The sequence below is a fragment of the Phyllopteryx taeniolatus genome, chromosome 9 (genome assembly GCF_024500385.1).
Source record: "Phyllopteryx taeniolatus isolate TA_2022b chromosome 9, UOR_Ptae_1.2, whole genome shotgun sequence".
NCBI classification, from domain to species: Eukaryota; Metazoa; Chordata; class Actinopteri; order Syngnathiformes; family Syngnathidae; genus Phyllopteryx; species Phyllopteryx taeniolatus.
In genome coordinates, this window is record NC_084510.1 from 15454723 (window position 1) to 15474699 (window position 19977).

A 19977-nucleotide genomic window follows, 5' to 3' on the forward strand; every position below is an offset into this window, starting at 1 on the left:
CACACACACACACACACACAGACCAACCTACACACAGATCCACACACATATTCTTTTTAGCTGGGTTGCTATCTGTCTTTTCTTGTCTCAGAGCTTCTTGGCTGACTGGGTCAACCAACCGTGACTGTGTCCATGCAGGCTTATCTGGCCTGCTGAACCATTTCTCCAGTCCGTCTACGATTGATCCATGTAGCCTTGTCGCTGGATTGTAGACTCACAACAGTCAGTGAGCAAGTTCAAGTGTATTTTATACACTTTTGGGCAAGTCACACTCTATGATGGCATTTTTGATCACCTCAGAGATGGATAGAATCATGGCTGCACCTGAAAACCATGTATGCCAATGAAGCCAATTCAGTCTCTCTCAGACTCAACACTCAATGACCAAACAGAAAAAAAAGTAATGAAAACGATGCACTCACTATGGAAACTCACAAAAACACACATCTGTGAAATAATTTGTTGAATGAGTATCTTTTAGCTGGAAATGTGAAAAAGAAGAGTGGGTTAAGGCTACAAGTTGTGTTAGATACCGTATATTCAATTGTTAATACTTTATTTATCTTTGTATATATTTAATGTAATAATATTTTTTTTGAGAATGTTTCACATCACCAATCTTAAATGAGGATTCTGTTAATTTACAGCATAATGTACAACATTTTAATCAACTATAAAACATTTTCAAAAGTAACGAAGATCATTTTAAAACAATATCTTTTAACATGACCAGTTTCAGCTGACAGACACCTATTAAACTAATAAAATTGTATTTAACTCCAAAAAAGTTGAAATAATTTTTTACTTAACACCTGAATAAGAAAGAATATTTGAGGACTATCATACATTTGCATATTAGCCATATTCTAGTGTTTTTAGGGGAGCAAAGGTCAGAAAACAAAAACAGTGTCGCTGGTGCTTTGGAGACTCTTGAAGGAAGTTGGTGTTCTATAGTGTTCTTTGTATTGTGGCCCATCCAGCAGTGGGTGTTCTGTGATGCTTGGCAACCCAGCCTGGCCTCTGGTGACCTCTGAACTACACTGACCTCAATCATAAAGAGGACAGCCTGGCTGAGACCAATGCAACGCTTTTAGGAGGTGACAGCACTCAGAGAGAGGCCCGCCACTGATTTAGTGGCCTGCGCATATGACAGTGGGAAACATGCATGCACACACTGGGAGTTACACTCCCTCACACACACACACACACACACACACACACACACACACACACGTATAACGAGGGAAGTGTACACACCAATGTGCAAGGGGACTCCACTGCTCATGCAGATGCGCAAGCATAATGTGATTAAATGAAATCCCACTGCACTAAGAAATCAGAACGTGTTGTCAGGAAATGTCGCTCTCTTTCTTTTCAGCGGTCACCCCATCACCTCCATCTCCCGTGCACCCCTGACCTGAAAGTGAACTCCAGAGGAGAGCTGGAGGTCACGCAGGACATAAGTGTCCCAGTGACCAGCATTCACCTCCCATTAGTTTGCAAGTCTTCTCTGCACCCCACCTCCATCCAGTCCTCAGACTGCACTGCAGTCTTTTCACACATGTGCCCAGAACACTTATCATATTATCAGTGTTTGTGTATAACTGAAATCTGTATCAGTTCCTCCCAATCTCAAGTCATCACTGCGGCTACTTGATTACACCCTTCATTAACTTACATCACCCATGTGCACGCGTGAGAGTGCTTGTGTGTGCATGTGTGTGCTCGCGTGCGTGTCTGTGTTGTTGTCTATCTAACTTCATAAGGATCCGTTTCAGTGTGAGACCTCGAGTGTGACGACATTTTGACACACCTTTAAAGGACTGCTTGAGAATTAAGACTTGGGTTTAGGGGTAAGGTTAATGTGAGTTCATCTTTGGGTAAACCTTATGTGTAGACACTTAGAGATGGTTAAGGGCTATTGAAGGCATAATGGCAAGATGTTATATGTGTGCTTGCGAGTGTGTGTGAAGGACTAAAACAAGGATATACCTCATTAAAAAAAATAGAACATGACAAATGGGAGTACGGATGGAGGGTCCAGACCAATTTATAAAACTGCTTTTTTCCTCAACAAGTGCGCCTTTGATAGCCTTGGGGAAGGCAGAGCATGACTACAATGGGCCTCTAACGTTCTATTTGCTTGCAGGAGTAACTTAAGGCCAAGGCAGAGAGAGAGAGAGAGAGAGAGAGAAAAGCCCAAACTGATGAGTGGCACTCCTAAAAGGAAACGGCACCTTTTTGTCGCCATTTCTCTCTCCTTCCTTTCCCCTCTTTCACTGTCATCGCCAGCTGCTACTACTACTGTGGCGGCTGGAACACCAGAAGCCATTAATTGATGGCGAGGGAAAAAGAGGAGACAGCGATGTAGTAGTTTACTGCAAAAAAAGGGGAGGAGGTGGATGAGAGATGTAAGGAAAAGGAAAGTAGTGAAGACACCTGGTTCTCGTCAGAACACGCATACCGTTTTGAGGTACAGTATGTGAGGATTTATCCTGCTTACATTTCTGGTTGGCTATGCATCATTGCACGTCTACACTCGAGCACCTCAACAAAGTGCAACACACTCTCACTTTTCCACCTCTCCTCACCCTCGCCCTGAAACACCGCTCTTTGTTCTCGCTGCCTCCCTCCTCCCTCTCCCCTACATGATGGGGCAGAACTGGTTTTTCACCCCCCTCTTCGCTTTCTCTCCACTGCTCTGTTCTTTCTGGGGAGGCAGACAGGCCACATTCCACAGGGGGGCCCAGGCGCCCTTTTTCTGACACGTCTCAGCGCTACACTCCTCCCTCATACCTCTATTTCTTCTCTTCAGACCCACCAGTGACCACCACCTTCCCTCCCAGCATGTTTGCCTTTTGCCCCTCCTTTTACCTTCAAACCTTGCGGCAGTTTTGACCATCTCTTTGACCCCTCCTCATGCCACCCTCGACACTCACCGGACACAGCATTAGGTACACCAATCGAATGACATGTCAAAATGAGCTCTGACTGTCAATTAAAAGAAAAGCATTTTTGACAGCTCGTAGATTTCAAGATTATGCAGGTATACTGTACTTAATGTTATTGCCTAAGAGTGCATATGTCCCTATATGTGTATTTACTGTACGTGCATGCTTCTGTGGAGCTATGGTGGTAAGACTGACACAGAGAGGCCATATGAGGGCTTTGACAGTAGGACATACTGTAAATGTGATTTCTCCCAGGGGCCCGAGGCAAAGATGACAGTATGTTCCAACAACACAGTGCAGTCAAGAATTCTGAATAGGAAAGTAGGCAGTGTAATGTTTTACACAACACTGTACAGCCCAAGGAGATGTGTATGTAGGCATGTTTTTTAAATATATTTTGGTGTTAAGTGATTGGACTGCTAAACTTACCAAGTCAACTGCCTCCTAGTTGTAATGCCAAAATCATATCAGAATTAAGACGAATCATGCCATTTTTACAATAACTATAAGCTTATTATCATGGTTGTAATTGGTAGTGGGGTAGAACTGCGTGGCAGCATACTGTGCTGTGTCAAATATTTTAGACCCTTTACCCCATTTAAATCGATTAGGTCAAAGAAGCCCTTGACAGTATGAGACGGTGCATTTTTAAAACACTTTAAACCACAGTTCCTGGACAAAACGTTAAAATTAAAAACTTACTGATAGTGTCAATTGTAAGATCAACTGACTTTTTTTTAATATATAACTACGGTAGGAGATGTATCAGTGTACCTTGTGTTTTGATTGGATAATACGCTTTACAAGATTTGTGTGATTCGTAATGTAATTTTACAACTAAAATACATGGTTAATCATCAACTTCCCATTACTTTTACAGACTAATCAAACGGTAAATGGCCTCCAATTTTCAGTCTGTGTACGCTGACTCTAATTAGTAATTTGTTTAATACAGCAAATTACTGTGAACTTATTACTAACACATAGCTGCAACAATCTTTTTTAGGTGGGGTTAAAATCTGGAGGAAAGGTTGTGCTTGTCTTCCACACTCTACTATGGGCTGAAGCAAAAAGAGGTTCAGTGAGTGAGAGGAAGCGAAAAAGATGGAAAGAGAGAGGGAGGCATGTTTGTGGTTGGTAACCCGCTCAAGAGAGGAAATACCAACATACGCACACACACACATACACACACACAGGTGCAAAAACATTGAGAGCGAAGACCCGTCCGAGAGAAGAAAGACTTGCTTTGTGTGCGTTACAGGTTGGGTGTTTATGTATGTGCATTAGTGCATAACTGCATGTGTGTGTGTCCTCGGTTGAAGGTTGCTGAGGAAGCAACGTGAGGATGTAGTCAGGGGAAGGGTTGGCCAGGTGGGGCAGAACTGAAATTGAAGGGCCTCAAGGTGAGTGTTCATCAAAAACCTGAGGCTTCATCCTAATAATTAGGTGGAATATTTTAGGAGGCAGGGGTTTCCTCATCTACAACATGAGCAGGTGTTATGGTGGATTCCACACCCAACACACACTTCCACGAATTTGTCAAGTAGAACAGCTAAAATGCCACACAAATAGAAATGTCCATAGAGTAAAGGTACAATGTCATGGCTTGTGCCACACAATTTAACTTATCAAACCACACAAAATCACAAACCAGGAAGGGCCACCATTTGATGTGGCTCAAGTTTGTGTGTGTGTCTGCGTGTGTGTTGTATAGAATGTGGGGCTTCTGGGTGGGATGAGGGGACTCTGACGCACTGGAGGCAAAATAAACAACCTAACTGGAGACACGACTCGCCGATGTGTCATACATACAAACACTGACAAACACTTCATGCATGAGGGACTAAATAAAACAAATGAACACAGAACACTGACACACACGACTTGTGTTTCTGTGTGTGTGTTTGTATGACACTGTGAGGATCTCATTGCTCTACCCACTGGAAAAAATGGCCCCTTTTAACCTACTTGGGGCTCTAAAGTCTGATATGACTTCAGTGGGAAACTTATTAAAGGGCAGACAACCCAGTTTGTCAAAAGTTGCTATATGTGTATATTATGTAACAGCCTGGTGTGTACATGTTGTTCCACGCAACATACAGTACATACATTGCAAAAGTGAAATGCTCTTCAACTCGACGATCATGATTAGAGAGGTGCATAGGAGAATGCACACACACCCACCTGTTGCTGTTGCAGGTGCAGTAGATCGACTGGGCTGATCTCTCCATTCGTGTCTCCGTTGGACCCGCCCTCTCTCCCTCCCCCTCCGTCTGATTGGCTGCTGAGGCTGCTGACTCCGTTCTGGCTGGACGGTGTCGTTCGAATGGTCTCAGAGGCTGATTCCACCATCATCACTGGCACCTGATGGTAGACGGACAGGACGGGATGGGATGAGGCGGGGTGGGGATGGAGGTAGGGAGGGTGAGAACAACACAGGTTAAACAAAAGCGACCTGGGCAGAAATCCTGCTCCTATCTGAGAGGGTAAACAAGTCGGGAAGCTAAAGCAAACACATGCCGAGATAGAGCAGTGACTTGTGTGTGCTCGTGAACGTGCGCTGCATTTTGTGAAAAGGCCTTTTGGTCATGAACCACCCACGCACAAGTGGCCACAAAGCGACACCTGAAGCAGATTTTTGTCTGCATGTAGATGTGTGCGTCTGGGAGCGTACGCACGGATTAGGATCAGACAGGCAGCAAATCTAAACTGACAAGGCTGCTAATACCCTGCGATATAGTTAAATAAAACACGCATTTCTCCAATAATCAGAGGTGGCATGTGTGCGCTGTGTGTACGCCATGAGCAGGTTGGTCTTTGACAACGCTTGTTTGAAGCGCCTTCATAGAGCCTCTCTAATTAGAGTGCCCTCCTTCCACAAAACTAGACAAAACGCGCCGTTCCTGGATGTGTTGTTGTTTTTTTTGAGAAACAACGCCTTGCAAACACACAGGCACATTTGCCATCGTTAGGGAGTGCGAGCGTGGGAGTGCGGAGACGCACACACACACACACACACACACACACACGCGCACACACAAGTACACTCGTATAGCACAGAAAGCGCCTAATACAAAAACAAAACAAACCTTCATGCAAGCACGCAAGCTGAGAACTCCTAATGACAAGCTCAATCTCGCCTTTCTGCCTTATGCAGTTTTAGAAATTAACACACAAGCGCCGAGTTTTAGATGGAAACTTCTGATGCACTCATTTCTGCAACCCACAGTGGGTACACAAAATGCCATCGAGACATTCTACCCACCAGCTCTGTGGGACTGTGTGTGTGTGTGTGTGTGTGTGGCTTTTAGAATAGCACAACTTGTGCCTTCTGTGGAAATAATAAAAGACATTTCATCAGAGATTCCAACTTTTCTTTGCCTCTTCGACACTACGTGTGTTTGTGTGCATGTATGTGTGTGTATATTTTCAATGTGAAAGTATGACAGCAGGTGAGTTTGGGATAGAACACTAGCGGCCCCATTAATGGGAAGTTTCCAGATGCTTGCTGGGAGACAGAGGCCTAAACAAGTTAATGTGCAGGTGGAAAAGATGCAAGTTTAAAGGGTCAGCGCTTCCAAACCCTCAGAAGCTTTTTCGTCTTTTGCTATCTTGTGGTTCTGGTGCATATTATTCACACAATGGATACAGATTTAACCTATACATTGTCACATCTGAAAAATAGGATTTGCTGATAAATGGCAGTACTAGAATGTCATTACATCAAACAAGACGCCAAATCCAAATCACCACCAGAATAAATGACAACTGTGGGCTTTTTGATAAATAGTTCAAACTCATTTTTGAGCCTGGAAACAGCTCAGTAGACTTTTGTGGTGACATTAATGCTGCTTAACAGCTACAACATCTGTTGAGGAAAAATCTCCAAATTGAAGGCTCGATTACAGACAGATTGCGCAACCACAAGATGAAGTCACCAGTCACGGTTTTATAGAAAATTGATCAATGCCAGCTAAATGTGTGAAACGACATTGCAATTTTGTATTGCTGTCACCACTCCAGCTCTCAATCCATTTACACGTGTGACACAATACTGTTACTATCACGATAACTAACTTTACAGACCTTTTATGACCCTTTCAATGCTGTTTTTTTACTAGTGTGTAGCGCAAGCCTTCTTTCTGTTTAGAACATTGTGACCAATAAGACAATACTAGAAATCAATGTCACATTTGCTGCTTTAAACAACCTTTTCACATACCTCATTACCAGAACCCTATGATTTCTCCTAGCCAATCATGGAGAAAATGTAAAAGTATAAATGGAAAGAAAATTTAAAAAGTAAAAAAATAAATAAATAGTAGTACTAAAATTTTTATTACAAAGAATAGAACTCTGAGCTTAAGAGATGAAGCAGATTTATTAGAGTATCTAATTGTGATATATATGTGTATTTGCTCTTTTTTTAATTATTATGATTATTTCAAAAGTCAGGTGTTGAAAATCACTCCAAGCACTTGTTCAGAGTAATTATATTCCTACAGCTATTTCCACATCAATGTGGTATTTTAAGAAAATATTACGATCTTTTTGATACTGATTCTGATTCTGACTATTATTATGTTTATGATGATGATGATGATGATGATGATTACATGAAGTTACTGAAGTAAAAATGTGTAGAAATATACTACAGTAATCTTGTGGTTGAAGGTGCTAACAGTCTGGTCAAGAATTTTTTCATAATAAGCAGCCACTTGAAAAGCATAAATCAAGAGTGCAGTACTTCCTAGCATCCTCCCCCCTCGCTCCTGGCACCCATCCGCCTGGGAGGTTAAGACTAAGAAGTAGAGCGTTATTGTGACATTTAAAGCTAGTCACTTAATCTCCAACCTCACTCCTCTTCCCAACCATCTATCCCTCCTCCACGCAGACCCCTGCTAGGTCAAACTACTCCCCGAGGTAATATTATGAAGCCATGCATAGTGCTGAGTGATCAACAGATCCACTGACTTTGCAGCGTGCTACAAACTCTTGGCGTCATCACACGTCTCACTGAGCATGAATCACTGGCCGCCTATCAGGCCCACTCTGTGCTGTAATGTACTGCACGCCCATCTGCTGCTAACGCTTCCTCATTGACCTTATTAGCGATATGCTGTGGAGATAGAGCTCGCAGGTGGACAGGGACCTAATGGGGAAGTGAGCACATAACCTGTCTTTCACACACACACACACCCACGCACACACAGCCGATGTGCTATGCTGCTCCAAAGGGTGTGTAGTCTGTCATATCCTGTAATGGGTGTATATAAGCTGGTGTAATGGAGGTCGGGGAGAAGGCAGGGGCATAAATCTAGCCTGAAGTCTTTGATTAGGCCTATGATGCATGCACACACACACATAGCTCTAGGTTAAAGTGTTCCTGGCAGCGAAAAGGAGCGGCTTGTGAAAAGGCCTGCCTCGACGCGCTGTCTGTCTGTCTGTGCGTCTTCTTCTTCATTGCTCTACGAGATCCGACCCCCTCAAGCTGAACCTATGACCTGAGAGTGTGTGCGGAAGAGACATTCCCACTGTAGCCCAAGGGGACATCGCGAGAGGGCTAGAGGGATGAGGGAAGGCTGATCAGAGAGATAGAGAAAAGGGAAAAAGCTGTGTAATTGGGATTGGGAAGACACAAAATAGGACTCAACATGTTCCTGATGACACTTGTCTTTCTACTGTAATAGATTAGCTCACAGCCAGGCTGCAAAAGTGTATATGTATGTAACTGTTGTGATTGATGAGCAGAGACCAGTCCTGTTTTGACATGTAGCTTGCTCAGATGTTCCCGAAAAGATTCCCCTCATAATCAGCCAAACTCTTGACTGTTCCTTCCCACTGCGCCTGGGGGGCAGTGTGGGGGGAGTTCAAACAACTTCAATGCCCGGCGAGCGGCTTCACTCTGTGGCTTTGTTAGCGGGATTGGCTCTGTCAGATTCCTTCTGGTCAGTGCTCATCACCACTCCTAAACCAGGTTCACTCTGAGTATACTGAATATGTGTGAGTTTGTTGTGAGAGCCAGCGAGCAAGCATGCAAGTGAGAGAGTTGTGTACAGAGAGTATTTATGTGTGCATCTGTGTTTACAGCAGCTTAGTGAGATAATAAGTCTTTATCATGTTATGCCTCATGTGGGAATATTTCCAGTGGTCCCAGAACGCCTGTTCTGTTTCCTCCGCCTTGCATCAGCTCACAGGAACGCTGCTTATTAGGCAAAGAAGTGAGGGAATAAGTGTGGGAGGGAGAGAAGGGGGAGGAGGAGGAGGTAAAGGGGGAGGAAAAAATGTCTGTACCAGTATGTGCACTCCATCCAATCTGCTTTCATCCTACTCTTGAATCATTTGTCTTTCCCTGCCTGTGGTTGCGCCTGGTAACTAGTGGCATGTTCAGCCCTGGAAAACATGAAAGTTCTCCCCCTGAAATAGAATCCACATAGGTTATGTCTACGATCTTTCATTGTTCAAGCCATATATCTGAGCAAGTAAGACAAGAAATTTGAGAAAGATTGGAGGAGTCCGTGTTGACATTGAATGTGTAACATGTTTCCTTTTACGCAAACCTGACAGGTGCTTTTTTATTACACCCTGCTTGCTGTCAGCGTCCACTAAAGTCTTCCCTTGACAAACACACTTTCGGGATTTCTCTTCTTGAAAATCCCAACTCAGTTTATTCCTGCGCTCTGCAGGGAGATGAACTTCACACAGACGACTCATCATTTAGAGACATTTTACACATCCATAGTCTCACACCAGCTCAACTAAATAAACCATGACACCTCCCCCCTCAGGCATTGTGCTCTCGCCCCAATCCCCAGAACAAACCCACCAATCAAGTCTGGCCTCTTAGGCCTCCATTAATATCACATGTGACACAACAACTAAAAAGAGTGAGCAAACATTGAACTTGTTGACTAAAAATATTTTTTTTAGTACATTTGCATTTGTGTAAACTGCTATGAACGTCATAGAAACAAGGCGTGCTTGCATAATCCTAGTTTCAGGGTACAAGACATACCTCCAGTACTGTGGATTCTGCAATTTAATGACATTTTACTATTTCAATATTTTCCATATAGTATAGGACTTAAAAGACATACAACAGTTTAGTGCCTTGCACCATTCCGATTTACTTTATACACAAATAAAAAATATGACTGAATTTTAATGTGAGGTCATTACGTAAAATTAAACATTTTTTTCACTAAAAAAATAACTTGTGGAAATGGTTCCATGTTACGCAAGGAAACAGTCAAAATTTTTTCGTAAATGTCCAAAAGGTAAATTTCTGTGTTTTTAATAAAATGATAAAATAGTTAATCCAATACAACTGTAAGGAATAATTTATTGATATTTATTTTCAAAAACATCTGACAGTGATGATGTTTCATGCGATGTCATATTTCAAAAAATAATGTGAGAAGCCAACACACAGTCGGCCAAATACTTGTAAAGTAACTATTTTACTTTGTTTCACTCTTTTAAAACAGCACAGGAGATGTCCTGCCTTGTCCACTGATAATTTAGATCACTAAAGTATAAAGATATACTATGTCTCGACATTTTAAATGTAACCTTACACATACAGAGGGACAAAAACTGCAGAAGACCAGGGATACGATGAATATCTGCAGTAGCATTTCTGAGCAGATTATTAGCTTGAATATGAGGAGTCATGAGATCATGAAGGAAGCAATAACACACTCACTGAAGCGTACAAACACCATATCATCGGTTGCTTCCTCTGCAGCTGGTCGTGGACGCAAATCACGCACGCTCGCGGCAGGTAAACTTCAAACGCGAGCTAAAGCTAACAGGCTAACAGCGGCGCTCCAGGCCACGCTGGCTGCCTGCCAGTGCTAACAGGTTGGCTAACAGCAAAGAGCTCGGTCGGGGTGGATGCCTGCGGTTGCCCTGGCCCCGCTCCAGCGCTAACAGGTGAGCGCTATTATCCCACACGTAGTCGCGTCACATGTGGGCCAATATCGTCGAGCGGCTGGCTGGTTTAAAGAGCATCGTCGGGTACGAGAGAAGCTAATCTGAACTTTAGTCTGACCTCAAGTGTGCGAGTAAGATGCCATCGCCGTTGTGAAGATGGAAGAGGAAGGATAACGAGAAATGAATCAGACAAGCCACGGGACTGACTGCGGCCCCGGCTTTTTATCTGCGCATATGTGTGAATGATTACAAGTGTCCGCACATGTCTGCGTGGTGTATTTTTGTGAAGACAAAGTCCTTGTTTACAGAGCCCATAAAGATTAGCCTCCCTCGGTCAGGTGGGTTCTGGAGCCATAGGTAAACACACAGAGCATTCCGCACCCATGAGATCGCTCGGCGAGTGTGTGTATGTTTGTGTGACCCGGACAAACATACGCTCTTAGGCCCTTCCTTCAGAGAGCAGTAAGTGATTTACCAGCTTGCAGGCCACTGTCGGTTTAAAATAGTGAATACAGACACAAAGGTACACACAAATATTTGTAGAAGGAGCGGACTTCATGCACACCTCATTTATCTGAGCTGAAAAATCACGGGTTGTGCATTCCTCAAGAGGTAAAGTTCACGTGTAAGTGATCATGTGGATGAAAATGGGGGAGGGGGGGAATAAAAGAACGCTCCCCTTCATCTCTCCCCTCTGTCCAGAGAGGTAAATGGAGGTCAGGTTCATGCTCAGAGTGGTGGAAGAAAGGTAAAGTGGTGGAGGAATGAAGGGCTGAGAAAAAGGCAGTGTGCCTTTATTTGGATGTGAAAGCAGCTGAGCAATTAGCAGCTGTGTCCTGAGAGAGCGCTTTATTAAGATGACCTTCAACTGTGATGGAAGGGAGGCAAGGAGCGAGAGACAGAGGGAAGGGGGCTGGGGCTGAGCAAGAGAAAGTCAGATGAAACTGTGTCACTCAGGAATATAAATTGAAATGGTGGAGTGTGTATTTTGTGCAACAAATGACTGTGATGAGTTACAGTAGCTGTTTGAGCCTTTGGACACGAGCGCTAGGGAAAGCCAATATAATCGATTAACGGATCATTACAATTTCTGGTGATAGTGATTGAAAATTGCTTGTTGATTAATCTTGTCTTGAAACAACTGAGACAACATGGATTGCACGACTTGGCTGCAATCCGCAAGCGCAGTATAGCAACTAGTATGCGAAAACCAGTTCGAGTTGAATTGCATCCATTTAGACTTAGTTGTCTTACTTTGCTCCATACCACAACTGCATGCAAACAGGAGCTCAGAACAGTCTGTTTTTTAAATAACAGATTAATTAATAATTTTACCCATCATGGATCAAGGTAATTGTGTCAGTTGCTCTTCCCTCTATCTTTTTTTATGTTTTTAACTCAATCTCCTAACTAAATTAAAAAGTCCACTTTTTATTTTGCCAAACTTTAAACATAAAAAGTATTCCTACCTGAGCTATGAAAGTAACTGAACAAAGGCCCACTTAATTTAGATATAAAAATGTATATTTCGCTCCGTGAAAGGACTAAATTGCAGAAGAGATAAAAAGAACTTTATTTGCCAAAGAGCTACATTCCCTGCCTTTAGGTGACACGATTTATGATCATAATTTGCATTACAAGGACGATGAGTTGAGTAGATTTAATATTACCTGGGAACGGGCGACGGCAGTCATAAAGTGTTACAATGGATTTAAAACAGTGCGGTGTATATAAATAAATAAATATCAAAGTGGACATAATATAATATTATACACAGGCTTTCAAGTCAGGGCACTTTGCATTTCTGAGTTAATTAATAGATTGGATCAGAGCAAGTTTAATCAAATATAATTGAATAAGAGCACAGTAAAAACAGGCCAGACGTTAAAAGGAGACATGGGGAGGAAATGATAGCATGTCCACTTTTCAAATTAATTGAATTTCAGTACTTTTGAACTTGGTCCAAGCTGAGATAATTAATTTACATGCTATCCAAAAGTACTAAAACAAGATGATATCCCACAGTGTGCACAAATACACTCAGACAAGCATGTAAAGTAAAAACCAACACCAATGAAAGAATATTCAAAATAACTGTTTTCTGCTCCTCTAGCTCTTTTCACTACACTTTTTTTTGTCTCACATTGCACGTATCATATTGCATTATATTATAACATGAATAATTTCATAGCCGTTTCTTATTGCATTAAAAAATGACTTCTTTATAATTTATCACAGACAGAAAAAATCTTTGTTATATAGTGACAAGCATGCTAATTAATAAAAGTAGAAGGAACATTGAGAGTAGTCGCACTAATTTGGAACATACTAATATTAATAGAATAATTTATGGTGCAGTATAAATAAATTAATAGAGTAATTCGTTTGAAAAAGGAATGCCTTCCGTTCAATTTAAGACAAAAAATAATGCCTGCCTCTTAGACAAGGACATTAATAAGTGCTCTATCACCAGAACAGAAAAGGAAGCGACAAACTAAACATGCACTGCTCACTTTTAAAATACATCAATATTTCAGCTCCTTCATAAAAATTTGATGAGCAACACTTGTATTTCTTGCCTTGTTATTTTCATGTGCTGTTTAAGGACTTTTGATTGGTACATTTGTGCAGAATTTGCAAAAGGCATTTTATATATTTTTTTCTTTTTTTGTGTGTTTTTACTTGTCAATGAGAAACCTCTGATACAAAAATAGATATAGCTGTATGAAGAAGAAGAGCAAAAGTTTTTTAAAAAATGAGAAAGAGAGACACAGGCAGAAGTGGTCTGGGTCATTACCATCCTTATTATTCCTCATTAAAATACACCGCTCACAAAGACATTCTGCTGTGTGTGTGTGTGGGCGGGCGTGTGTGTGTGTGCGCACAAGTGACCAGGCATGTGCATGCTTTCGGTGTTCCTGATGTGCACATGTGCGTCAATATCCAAAAGTGACAAAAAAGAACAATATAATTGGAGAAATGTACGCAGTAATAATAGGTATTCAGAAAATGATAATTCATATTAAACAGGGTGCACAAAGTCAGCCTCATTTGCATGTTTTAGATTATATGCATTTCAAAAGTAATTTCCACGGGGCATATGAATGACATTAATTCCCGGGCGGGTTCTGCTATAGACCTCAAACTATCAAACACTCAAACATTTAAGAGATGAAAAAAAAGATGGCGCTTGAGCCTGGGCGAGGGGACATTTCAAGGTTAACGTGATTTATTAATTTTTATTTATTTATTTTTAACCTTGAGCTTGCTTTATTTAAAGTTAGTGCACGGCTAATTTGGAGAGTTTAGGTATTTGTTCAGTTGTATATGTGTGAGTGTGCTTTCCGGTCCCAGTCTGAGAAAGACACTTCTCTTCCTATTCAGCACCATTTCTTCAGCAATAAGCCTGAATGGCTGTGAGTCACAGTGAGTCATGTGCCTGTGTCAGCTCCAGAGCCAGACAAGCAGAATCCAGCAAAGACAAGACTCCAGTCGCCCACCAGAAGTGACCCGAACACAGCGAGGGGAAAGGAAAAGTGATGAAAAAGGATGTGGTGAGCGTGGGGAGGGGGGAGGATTGTGGACGAGCGGGAAGAGCGGGAGACAGAGGGTTCCCTCTCCTCGCCTGCCTGGGCCGAGAGGAAGACCCTGGGGCAGGAAACGGCCTGGATGAATGGATGATTCCAGTGGAAAACTCTGGATGCCACGGACAACATTCTTGTCTCTTTGGGAGTCTGGTCTGAAGCCGCATGACAACACTCGCTGGTTACGTGCGTCCATCATATTGACGCGTGGAGCATGTCAAGCTTAATGCTATGTGAAAGTGGAGAGCTGTGCATATGTGCCTATTGTTTGTGGCTTGTCTTTGTCTGTAAACAGAGCTGCTACTGCGAGCCGCTTAGCATGTCATTATCCCATTAAGAATTGATGCTTTCTGTACAAAGGCTTCAAACTGTTTTGTTTGCCAGTGTGTGTTGTTCTACAAACATAACAACCACAAAGCACACACATGCTTGAGTGCTCCTCACACACATGCATGTGTAAAAAAAATATGGAAATTATATATATATTTTTTTTTTTTAACAGACTCACTGGTGGAGTTAGTTATTTGAGTAGGAAGAGATGATCATTCACACAAAATATAGCCATCGATTCATGGGGGAGCTGGAGCCTATCCCCACTGACTTTGGGCGAGTGGTAGTTTACACCCTAGACTGGTACCCAGCCAATACACAGTTGAATATGTCTGGACTTGCAAGAGGGTGTAAAGCATGAAACGACAATCAAGTCCTGGTATCGTCGCAAAGTGCTTGATAAGCGTCCCCTCATATTGTTCTTATGCCGTCCCCAATGCTGCCACTAGGGGCAACATCTGGGAACTGGTAGGGCTCCAATGCTGTTAGCATTATAGTCTTTCATGGCAATAGAATCACTTGTGCGCATTTAGCACCATTCGTAGCTGTAGGTGATTTTATGGAATGTGACTTCAGAGAGTACAGAACGGGAAGGTGGAGGGCAAGAGAACAGATCTTAGGGTCAGTGAAGGAGGGATAATGTGAGCCTGGGAAACATGTTTGTTTCCTCACTTTTTCTCTTTCATATTGTTCCCAGCCAGTCAAAGCCGATCTGTTCATCTGACACACAAGGGGAGGACGTAAAGAGGATTAACGTGTGTAAGACACAAGTCATTACACACACACACACACACACACATACATAACTGCATTCACAGTCAAAGCTTTAACATGACTTGAGGCGGCCATGTGGCGTATGTATTGAATAAGATGCGTCCATCTTCGCCAAATGACCAAACGGGTGAGGGGGTCGCAAGCAGTCCACTCTACTTCATCGATACGCTGCTGCTCGGCCTATTCAGTGGCAAAGAGCTTTCCTACAGCTTCAACTCTCCACACTCGATCGATGTTATGAGCAATGCGGACAAACTGCTGCTAAACAGCCGGCCCTCGCCACGAAGGCCCGCCGCTGCACTGGCTCCCCCTGGGTTAGATCGTTCCCCTAATGGAGGTCTCTGCTGGGGCCCCCAATGGCCCCTAACCACCAAACAGGCCCCGAGGACTGCCTTCCCCATTCTCTTTTCAATCTCTTTCACAGTCATCCCTCCATTGTTTCTCCATCCACACAATTGTATTGACCTCAGCCTCTATGGGCCGCTGACGCTTCCTCATTTGCGTTTGTCAAAAACACGGAGGACCCTCAGAACTCCACCAGGTTGGCTGTTGAACAACTAAGTTAAATGTGGTCCAAAAGTATAGAATACAGTATAGTAGAAGTATAGTATAGTTTATAGTATAAGAATACAGAACAAAGCAGTTCTGCATCTCTCTCACCTAAAAGTCCAAATTTGCATGTTAGGGTTCTAATTGTGAGGTTAAGCCATTTAGAAAATTGTAATGATGAAAGAAACGAATCGCCAAAAGCAGTACACATGAATAGTATGGTTTTCTAAACGTTTTATTGTTTCTAATTGATAATAAAATATTTTATTTTGCATGTGCATGACAATTAATCACACTGAAATGGTAAAGGAGTATAAAAAATAAAAATAAATAAATAAAAATAAACTGTCATATTTGTTTGTGTCATTATGACTTGGTGATAAATAGATATACATATACAATAAATCTGTGAGAAAAAAAATCATTTGTCTGTGGCCCCATCTTGCCTCTAATTACAAGAAACTACTCCACCCGAGGAAAAACAACCGATCAGAGAGAGAAGGTGTGACTTACGAGGTGTCAATCATTTTCCCGGCACACTAATCCTGGGATGACCCTCGCAGCCTCGCGCAGACTTGTTATTTTGTTACCCCAGAAAAGCATCTCATTCGTAATGAAGTGTTTCTATAACATCAAATGTTATAGGTTTGAAGTTTTATTTTTTGCGGGGTTGCGAGGGTGTATCCGCGATGAGTGTGCCCATGAGTGTATGACAAAATTATTGTAACCTTATGAGTCATGTCCTCTGTCTCTGATTGGTTGTTTTTCTTCATGTGGGGTGGTTTATTGAATATCAAACTAGAAGGACAAGATGGGGCCCGAGAAGGCTGATTTTTTCAAAGATCGTACTAATTATGTTCTTCTTTCACGTCGTAAAGACTGTTTTAACAAATATGACAAAAAAGTGTGTGTGTTTGTCTTTTTAAACATCTGCACAGTATTTTAAAGTTTTAGGATTGCAAAAGTCACATTCATTCTATTTCCATTATTTCGCTGTATTTGAAATCTGAATCAATCGGTCGAACAACCTTGGAGAACTGCTTTCCTTTCTCAACTCGAGAGGGTCCACATATTTTAAGACAGCGCGCATGCTGGCTGAAAATGTCTCTCAGGTATTTAAAGGGTAGAACCTCTTGATGGGATCCCTGACCACAACACTCCTGATTAGTCACTCTCCTCGCCTCTGCATTTGTCTTATTTAATAACCGTGAAAGTAGCGAGAGGAAGAAAATAAAAAAACGCAATGGAAAGAACCGTCGCAGTTGTCATTTCCGATTGTTTACCTTCTTCACTGCAAATTGATTTTTACATCTCCTCTTACTGGAATCTCTCTGCACTGGACCGCCAGAACTGTCTGGCTTTGGCCTCAGCTGCCAAGCCCGTCCTCCAGGCTTTATGAGCGAGCTCTGGGGAGGACATTTCAGCCTTTCAACTCACAAGTCATTCCAATGATACAATACTGCTTTTGTCCTGACCACCTTTGTTGTTTTTCTTTCTCTCTCTTCCAACCACCGCTTGCCTTCTTTTCTTTATGTCACTCGCTTTCATATCCTTCCATAAACTGAGCCTACTTTGCTGTCTGCAAGCAGACGAGATGGACTTCACAGATCAGAGGTGCCGTAGGACACACACATACTGAAAGACTATCTGACAGTGGAGCTTCAAGTACAGGCTAGGGTTACATTGTGGTGGTTGGGCGGTGCGCTGTGGTTCGGTTCCTCCTTGGTTCTGGTAGCACTGAGGTTTGCCTGCAGGGACCTCCAGTGAGTCAGGCAACAGGCCTGAGCTAAACTAAGGCCGCGGCCAGGAATAGTCGGCAGTGCACGGGGCAGCGCTAATGGTGTGTTTGTAAGAGTGAAGCCAAACAAACAAGGTGACGTTTGAATTGAAGGAGGGAAGGGTGGGCACACACACACACACGCACACACACACATAGGACGAAATATACTTGTGGTGAGGGAGGTGCACCATGTACAGTATATCTGGTACAGGGTCACACCATCAGCCGAAGCCCTTACACAACGCTCTACCGTGTGTGTGTGTGTGTGTGTGCGTGTGCACGCGCACATATCTGTATGCTCATATCAGCTAAAGTTTTCTCATCATATTCACACTAATGAGAAGAAACAGCCAGAAAACCTCATCCGTAATTATTCCATCAGGAGCAAGATTTCAACATGACCATCATACATAAACAAATACATCCTCTTGCAAACAAACACACACACACACAGTACAAGTGTGTACAGCAACCTGACAGTTGAAAAATCTGAATGTTGAAACTTGTGTGTACAGGAGCATGTGAGAGTGAAATGGAGCCCAATTATGTTGATAATATTTGTGTGTGTGTGTGTGTGTGTGAGTGGGTTTGTGTCTGTTTGTGTGTGGACACGTGGTAAACAATCATTTACCGCATTTACCTCGCAATTAAAGCCTTCTTAACCTCGCCTACACAAAGTGCTTGAACTCACTCCAACCACTTGTAGTGACAAATCCAAATGGAGCTTTGCCACACAAAATTTATGCCTTACTATGTTAATCTTTGTGCAAATGTACGGTATATGTCTATGTGTGTGTGTCAGACACAGAGATAATTGAGCACCCATTAGGTCAATATTTTTGCGAAACTGCCGTCTTTGTCACACGCTGACTATTCTGCACTTAAAAGCGTATTTAATTCAACCAGCCTCCACACAAACTATTTGAAAAGCAAAGATATGTGACAAAATCAGGCAATCATTTTGTCGGCATAGAAGCGAATGGCTGGGCAAAGCGTCGCAACAAAACACACACACGCACACATACATGCTGGCTGCCCAGTGATTGTGGTGGTGCAGCACATCTGGTAACATCTGGATGTATTTTAGAAGTGTTTACATTTCCAAAATGTTGAAAAAGTAGACCAAAAGAGAAAACTAAGAAAAATACTCCAGGTACCAAAAGAATATTGAAGAAAGCAACTCGTCCCAGATGGGGAGTGTTTCCAACCTACCACAGTAGACGTATACACAGTGTTGCAACTATTTGTTAGGCTCTCGGGCCAACAATAACTGACATTTGTGGTGCGGTAATTGGCAAACTACAGCCTCCTTTTTTGGGACTTTTGTCCCATCAAGCTTCTCTTACCTTAAAACAGACGCACACATTGCCGGTGGACAACCACTCTTACGCACTCAATGCTGCACACAACACAGCAATTCCTGCAGAGACATACACCCATCCATGCACACACATGAACACACACACACACACACACACACACACACACGAAAACAGCTGCATTTCAATTTTTCTTCCCCTAAATGACGAAAACACAAAAACAGTTGGACTTCATTCAGCCTAATCAAAGCTGACATGGAGTACAGCTCCGTGAGATGATGTCAGCAATGAGGGGAAACACACACACACGCACACCCGCATGCACACACACACGCACACACATGAGCCGTATAGTTAAAGTATGCTGAAGACTTGTGCAAAATGGAGTCTGGAAATCTGAGTTGCTACAAAACATGCTTGAATTCATGCGGCATGACTTTTTGATTGGGGTCCCACACAAAGTGTCCTTGGGATCGTTCTAATCCTCTCAGGTATTCTACTTTCCCATGGCCCACCCTAACCTCCTCTCACTCAACGCACACGTATACACACGCGCGCACACACACAGACGCACGCGCAAGAGAGATTATTAAAGAAAGGTTTCTGACGGATTTAACATCAGGAATGATTGTTAACTTTTAGCACTAAAAAGACTTGAAGGAAAAAAAGGAAAGAAAATGGCGATCCGGCCAGACGCTTGTATCACATGACAACTGGGCTGCAGCTGCAAGGACCCCTGGGAAAACAGCCCACTG

The 19977-nt window shown here is 42.7% G+C and overlaps 1 protein-coding gene across 5 annotated transcripts in view; it reads right to left on the minus strand.

The window, feature by feature from the left end:
• foxp4 (forkhead box P4) overlaps positions 1 to 19977 on the minus strand; it is a 104198-nt gene that overhangs the window by 67510 nt on the left and 16711 nt on the right. For 2 of the 5 annotated variants that reach the window (XM_061784703.1, XM_061784705.1), the window contains exons 1-2: positions 10657 to 10987; positions 5136 to 5315 (exon numbers count right to left, since the gene is read on the minus strand). In XM_061784703.1, the coding sequence (XP_061640687.1) occupies positions 5136 to 5315; positions 10657 to 10680 (204 nt within the window). In that variant the 5' untranslated portion in view covers positions 10681 to 10987. The other 3 variants (XM_061784706.1, XM_061784702.1, XM_061784704.1) reach the window with 3 other exon arrangements.